Below are 6881 nucleotides of genomic sequence, written 5' to 3' on the forward strand. Positions count from 1 at the left end.
TTGGGGTACTTATATAGGAACAAAAGGAAGATATTTTTATAGTTACATTAAAATAAACCATTCTCATTATTATTATTACATTGAACTCGAATTTTATCCTGGATAATGATCGTTCTCGGAACGGCTGGCTTTCTCCTATCGTGTCTTCTCTCTTCGATTTCGGGACTTTTATAAGGCCTTGGTTGTTACAGTTCCCTCTATCAAACAGTTCCCTCTCTCTTTTTTATCCCGTGGCTTACGTTTTTCTGGAATCTTCTGACTGAGGAGTCTGAGGACTACTTAGGTACCTACTTTCCTGTCCAACTGCCCAAGTATAGGTATAGGTACTATTGAAGCAAATAGTTACCTACAAAGTGATTGAAAACGTACCTACCACTCAACCACTGTCACTGTCAATAGATCACCCCTAATTAGAGGGACATTTTTCTGGAATCTTCTGACTGAGGACTACTTAGGTACCTACTTTCCTGTCCAACTGCCCAATTATAGGTAGGTACTATTCAAGCAAATAGTTACCTACAAAGTGATTGAAAACGTACCTACCACTCAACCACTGTCACTGTCAATAGATCACCCCTAATTAGAGGGACTAAAACGTGTTTTGACACTAAAAACTGACCATCGAAAATTTGACCCGATTACATTACTTTCCTTCCTATAGGATAAGGAAAGTAAAAAAGGTACAAAGGATGGGTATTATTAGGTACCTACTTATTAATTTTTCATGTTGTATTTATTTAGGTAATGTGGACAATTCGACAGTAAAACGATAAAACAATAATATTTGAGATGTCTGTTTACATACGAGTAGTATTAGGTACATGCTTACATAGACGCAAGAAAAGTAATTTTTCTGTTTGATACAATCTTAACTTTTGTACTAATTTTTGACCAATTAACCAATGGGGCACAAATGGGTTAATTGATTCGAATGTCTAATCTAATATGTCACGAGCGATATTTTATACAGGGTGATCCAAACTCAAAATTATTCTGAAAAAGAAAGAAACCGATAAATCATAGGACGGACGTTTTGGTTGCACAAAGTGTAATAAGTTCGGAGTGAGATTTTGACTTCTTTGGAGGTTGGCGAAGCAAAACTTGATAAACAGTTTGGAGAACGTTTTTCTTCGCCAAAAGGGCAGAACCTAATCTACCAAACAACTATAGATAGGTAGGCACTGATTACCTACACCTACCTATAAATCTATTCAAAAGCAAAGAAGTGATAAAAGATTGAACCCAAACTTACCAAGTTAAATCACACATAATCCATCCAAAAACAGTTGCACACAACTGATGACCGTTGAAAGTTGGAAAATATGAAACTACTTAACAAAGACACGAAGTTTTTAGGATCCCAATCTGGTTTACTAAGAGCTTGGCAGAACTGTTTTAAATATTCTAAGGACACCCTGTTTGTATCGATATGAATTCAATCCTCATGTTGTCTACACTTTGTTCTTCATTAGTGATTCATAATATCGTAGATTATTATAGATAGGAACCTATGTGAGCAGATAGTCTTTCTTAATCATATTGGTATTTATTTACAATATTTCACGTCCATTTTCTCGGTCCATAAGATTTTTACAGAATCTTGCTCATCTTGTTCTAGATATTGCCTATTTGTAGATATGGTTCCTCTATTTAGGTTCTCTTTTCTAGTTAGGTATTTTGGCTGATTTTTTATTTTATTTTATTTATTTATTCACACGCTAAGCATCAAGGCCATAATTTTCAATACAAAAAGGGATTTTCTCTAATAATTTTCAGGACTGATTCAGTTTCCTATCAGGTCGAAGTTTTTTGGCTTTGGTCCAGACTTCCAGAGTCACGGTCGCAGTAATGGTTGGCCCAAAGGTAACACGCTTGCTTGTCATGCATAGGTCTCTGATTCGACATCCAACATCAATTGGTCCAGTGGTAACGCGCTTGCTTGCCATGCAGAAGGTCCCGGGTTCGAATCCCACCATCGACAAAAATTTGTACTCGTTTTTTCTATTGACTGGGGTAAGTCTGGAACGCTGTGAATTAGCAGGAGGTGCTTGATGTATCTGCGAAAAGAAGAAAAAAATTCAATTTTACATTATAACATAGGTGCTAGAAAAGACAGCCGATGACTGGGGTACTTATAGCATTGGTGAGGGGAAAAGACCCCTATTGACTGGGGTAAGTCTAGCCATTAAGATGTCTGTCACTTGCGCCTTTCGGAAAAAAAGTAGGTACAATTAATTTGGCCTTTCTAAGTTTTTATCACAAAAAAATATCTAATAGGTATTCAGAGGCCAGCCTAGTTAGCTTGGTTGGTGGCGCGTCTGCCTTGTGAGCGCTAGACCGCGGGTTCGATTCCGCCCGGGGCGGATTTTATCCTTTCCTCCTATCCTGTCTTCCTTCTCTCTTCGATAAAACCCTAGCAGTTACAGTTCCCTCTGTCAAACCTCTCTCTTTTTTTTTTAGTACCTATTCAGACAAGATTAAATGCATCCTTGAATTACTCGAAATCCCAAATCAGACTCCCCCCCAGGTCGCTACTCCGCTACTTCCGATGCTGCACCACACACGGCCGTGTCGCTCATTGCGGTTAGCGGAAAATATATGAACTTGACCAGGAGTAACATATGCATATAGGTACGCGTGAAATACTCCAGGGCATCGTAACATTGGTGCGGGGAAAACACCCCTATTGACTGGGGTAAGTCTGGAACGCTGTGAATTAGCAGGAGGTGCTTGATGTATCTGTGAAAAGAAGAAAAAAATTCAATTTTACATTATAACATAGGTGCTAGAAAAGGCACTTGATGACTGGGGTACTTATAGCATTGGTGAGGGGAAAAGACCCCTATTGACTGGGGTAAGTCTGGAACGCTGTGAATTAGCAGGAGGTGCTTGATGTATCTGCGGAAAGAAGAAAAAATTTCAATTTTACATTATAACATAGGTGCTAGAAAAGACAGCTGATGACTGGGGTACTTATAGCATTGGTGAGGGGAAAAGACCCCTATTGACTGGGGTAAGTCTGGAACGCTGTGAATTAGCAGGAGGTGCTTGATGTATCTGCGAAAAATAAGAAAATATTTGGATTTTATATTATACATAGGTATGTAGAATTGGTGTGAGGAAAAGATACGACTTATTGACCGGGCTGAGTCTGGGCCGTAAGTACACAGGAAACATTTGTGGACATGGGAGCATTACTGCGAAGAAAAAGACACTTATTGCCATTATTTATTTTTTGTGTTCGCGTGGTTGGTAGGTATCTGGATGGATGGACTATCTGGGTAATCGAGTGCTGCTGGCTGCTGGCTTTTCTCGGCCCCACTCAGGCTGGGTGAGTTTAATGTAAGTGGGTAGGTTGTCATTGACTGGAGGGTAAATGAAAAGAAGAAAAAAATTCAATTTTACATTATAACATAGGTGCTAGAAAAGGCACTTGATGACTGGGGTACTTATAGCATTGGTGAGGGGAAAACACCCCTATTGACTGGGGCAAGTCTGGAACGCTGTGAATTAGCAGGAGGTGCTTGATGTGCATATCTGTGAAAAAGAAGAAAATATTTGGATTTTATATTATACATTTGTAGAATTGGTGTGAGGAAAAGATACGACTTATTGACTGGGCTGAGTCTGGGCCGTAAGTACACAAGAAACATTTGTGGATATGGGAGCATTACTGCGAAGAAAAAGACATTTATTGCCTGGGGTACACATTATTTAATTTTTTTGTGTGTCGCGTGGTTGGTAGGTATCCGGATGGGTGACTATCTGGGTAATCGAGTGCTACTGGCTTCTGGCTTTTCTCGGCCCCACTCAGGCTGGGTGAGTTTAATGTAAGTGGGTAGTTTGTCATTGACTGGAGGGTAAAACCCCCGTCACTAAGTTGTATAATCCTTCTCATTACCTACATCCCTACTAGGTCTAAAGCTTCGCTGGTAATTATGCAGAAGTCATGTCCGTGGAAAAGAAAAGCTCCTTGTATTTAACCTAAACCTATAATAACACTAATCACTGCTCTAATTGTGAAAACTCCTTTTTGCGTTAACCTAACCCTATAATAACACTGGTCACTGCTGATTTGTGCCAGTTCCTTTGGTAGCAATATTCCACGGACGTGACTTCTGCACAAGTACCGCTTCGCTTTACCTACTTCTTGTAATAGAAAGTCTGTATTATTTTGTACAAAGCTTATGGTACCTGAGATGTCTTTCGGATACATGGTAGGAATCTTAAGGCTAAAAATTGAGAAATCACATTGAGAAATCAAAATGCTACCTGCCCTATAACAGCTTTCTATCTACCTGTATAAATCTTCATCCGTCCCAGCATCGAAGCTCACATAACGCTCATGGTTTTGTACAAAGCTTATGCTACCTGAGATGTCTTTCGGATACATGGTAGGTATCTTAAGGCTAAAAATTGAGAAATCACATTGATTAATAGAAAGTCAAAATGCTACCTGCCCTATAACAGCTTTCTATCTACCTGTATAAATCTTCATCCGTCCCAGCATCGGAGCTCACATAACGGTCATGCGCCTTGAACACAATTTCCAAGATGGCCGACGTCTGAACCGGTTCAAACCGCCTTGCGCATGCGTACTGGTACCAGTCTAGGAATAGTTGCGCCACCAATTCGTGCACATATTTGCTGCCCTCGGGTTCGAGAGTTTGCGCCGTGGTTTTGAACATGGCGAGTAGTTTGCGCCAGTCGCTCTGCACCTCGTTAAGACGCACCAGGTAGTCACGAGAGAATATGTTCCACACACAGAGTTCCTGAAAAAATTAGAGTAAATGGGAAATTTTTAATAGGTATGTACATCACATGTCTAATTTTCTATCCCGCCAATAGGATTAGCCTGAACGCGATCATTGGTTGGGCTCACAGACTATCTTTTGGTGGGTAGCACGACCTTGTAAGCGCTAGGTCGAGGGTTCGAATGCCTTGGCTGGGATTCAAACCCAAGACCTCCGGATTACTCAACGAGTAGTTGACAGTTAAGCTACCAATACCAAGTCGAAATAGACTCTTTTACCTAGTATAGCTGGCGTTAGGTAACGCGCAAAATTGTCTAAAAGGAAAGTAAAAAAATAACACTATCAAAGAGGAAGCCGAAAATAGACGAATTTTACCGATGTGGATTCGGGAATGGTCAGATTTTCCGTTTCTTGGTTCTGAGTTTCGTCCGGTGCTGTTGCTTGAAGATTATCACGTAATTTTTCTGTTTGATACAATCTTAACTTTTGTACTAATTTTTGACCAAATAACCAATGGGGCACAAATGGGTTAATTGATTCGAATGTCTAATCTAATATGTCACGAGCGATATTTTATACAGGGTGATCCAAACTCCCCTCGGGTTCGAGAGTTTGCGCCGTGGTTTTGAACATGGCGAGTAGTTTGCGCCAGTCGCTCTGCACCTCGTTAAGACGCACCAGGTAGTCACGAGAGAATATGTTCCAGACACAGAGTTCCTGAGGAAATTAGAGTAAATAGGAAATTTGTAATAGGTACAAGTACATCACATGTCTAATTTTCTATCCCCCCAATAAATAGGTAGGCTTAGCCTGAACACGATCATTGGTTGAACTCACAGCCTAGTTAGCTTTTGGTGGGTAGCGCGACCTTGTAAGCGCTAGGTCGCGGTTCGAATGCCTTGTCTGGGTTGCGAACCCAAGACCTCCAGATTACTCAACAGTTAAGCTACCAATACCAAGTCACAACGATATTCGAAATAGACTCTTTTAACTAGCATAGCTGGGGTTAGGTAACGCGCAAAATTTTCTAATAAGTAAGAATATGATCAAAGAGGAAGTCGAAAAGAGACAAGTTTTACCGATGTGGGTTCGGGAATGGTCAGATTTTCCGTTTCTTGGTTCTGAGTTTCGTCCGGTGCTGTTGCTTGGAGATTATCATCAAATAGTGCATCCAGCATTGCGTCCAGCGCCATTTTGCTTCTTCTTGAAGTTTTGGAGCTCTAAGGGTTAATTATTTCTTTACTTTTTCTCTCAATGTTTTCTCAATGCCTTTTCACAATATTGTCTGTGTGTGTTTTTGAAGGTTTGGAGCTCTAAGGGTTAATTATTTCTTTACTTTTTCTCTCAATGTTTTCTCAATGCCTTTTCACAATATTGTCTGTGTGTGTTTTTGTAGATGATTCAATATTCAATCTGTATATCAGTAGGAAATAATAATGATAGGACTGGAAAGAAAAATAAGACTTAAAATACCTGGTTGAAAAAAAGGTAAAATCTAAAAACTAAGAAGTAAGAATGATAGGAACGGAAAGAAAATGTAGGTACACTCAAAATAGTTAAAATCACTATTTGCAAGGAAGCAAATAGTTCCCGACTTTTTCCTCTCATAACTTGATGGCCAATAAAGATGACAGTAGTGATGATTTGTGCTTACGGTCCCAAGCAAAGTGACGCGAAATTTTGACTTGGATTCAAACCACCAACCTCCAGATCCAGAGTCCACGGTGCTAACCACTACACCACTGAGGTTGACAAAGACTTACATATATCTCAATATTTACGTAGATATTTATATACTTACATTTACCTACCTACCTATATGCTTTTTTTATTATAATACCTACCTACTTATTCTACTGTAGTATGTATAATTTATCATACATACATACATACGTCTCTATATCTATATTGTATTATGCATATTGTACTGTAGGTATTTTAATACCAATAAGTCACCAATATGTTCTAACCACACATAGCTCCAGACTCGTGCCCAAACCATATGATATAGAAACGCCTTTTACAAAGGCACAATAAGGATTCACAGGGTTTTGAATGTTTTTCATTCCATACGTCTTCGCCATAGGTCTCCTTTTACTCTTTTTCCACTCAAATAGGGTCGCCATA

General features: G+C 39.6%; 1 protein-coding gene across 2 annotated transcripts; it reads right to left on the bottom strand.

Annotated features, from left to right (window-relative positions):
* Positions 1-2457: 2457 nt before the first annotated feature.
* LOC103511675 lies at positions 2458-6360 on the bottom strand. Of its 2 annotated transcripts, XM_026825377.1 has the most exons (5): positions 6300-6360; positions 5834-6167; positions 5352-5471; positions 4483-4652; positions 2458-2739 (listed from the first exon to the last, which is right to left on the bottom strand). In XM_026825377.1, exons 2-5 carry the CDS (start codon positions 5945-5947, stop codon positions 2532-2534), a joined length of 612 nt encoding a protein of 203 aa, XP_026681178.1. In that variant the 5' UTR covers positions 5948-6167; positions 6300-6360; the 3' UTR covers positions 2458-2531. The 2 variants fall into 2 exon arrangements, with proteins under 2 accessions (XP_026681178.1, XP_026681177.1); XM_026825376.1 differs by lacking the exon at positions 6300-6360 and having other exon boundaries at positions 5834-6289.
* Between the last annotated feature and the right edge of the window lie 521 nt (positions 6361-6881).

This window comes from Diaphorina citri, unplaced genomic scaffold, assembly GCF_000475195.1.
Source record: "Diaphorina citri unplaced genomic scaffold, Diaci psyllid genome assembly version 1.1 scaffold739, whole genome shotgun sequence".
Taxonomy (NCBI): Eukaryota; Metazoa; Arthropoda; class Insecta; order Hemiptera; family Psyllidae; genus Diaphorina; species Diaphorina citri.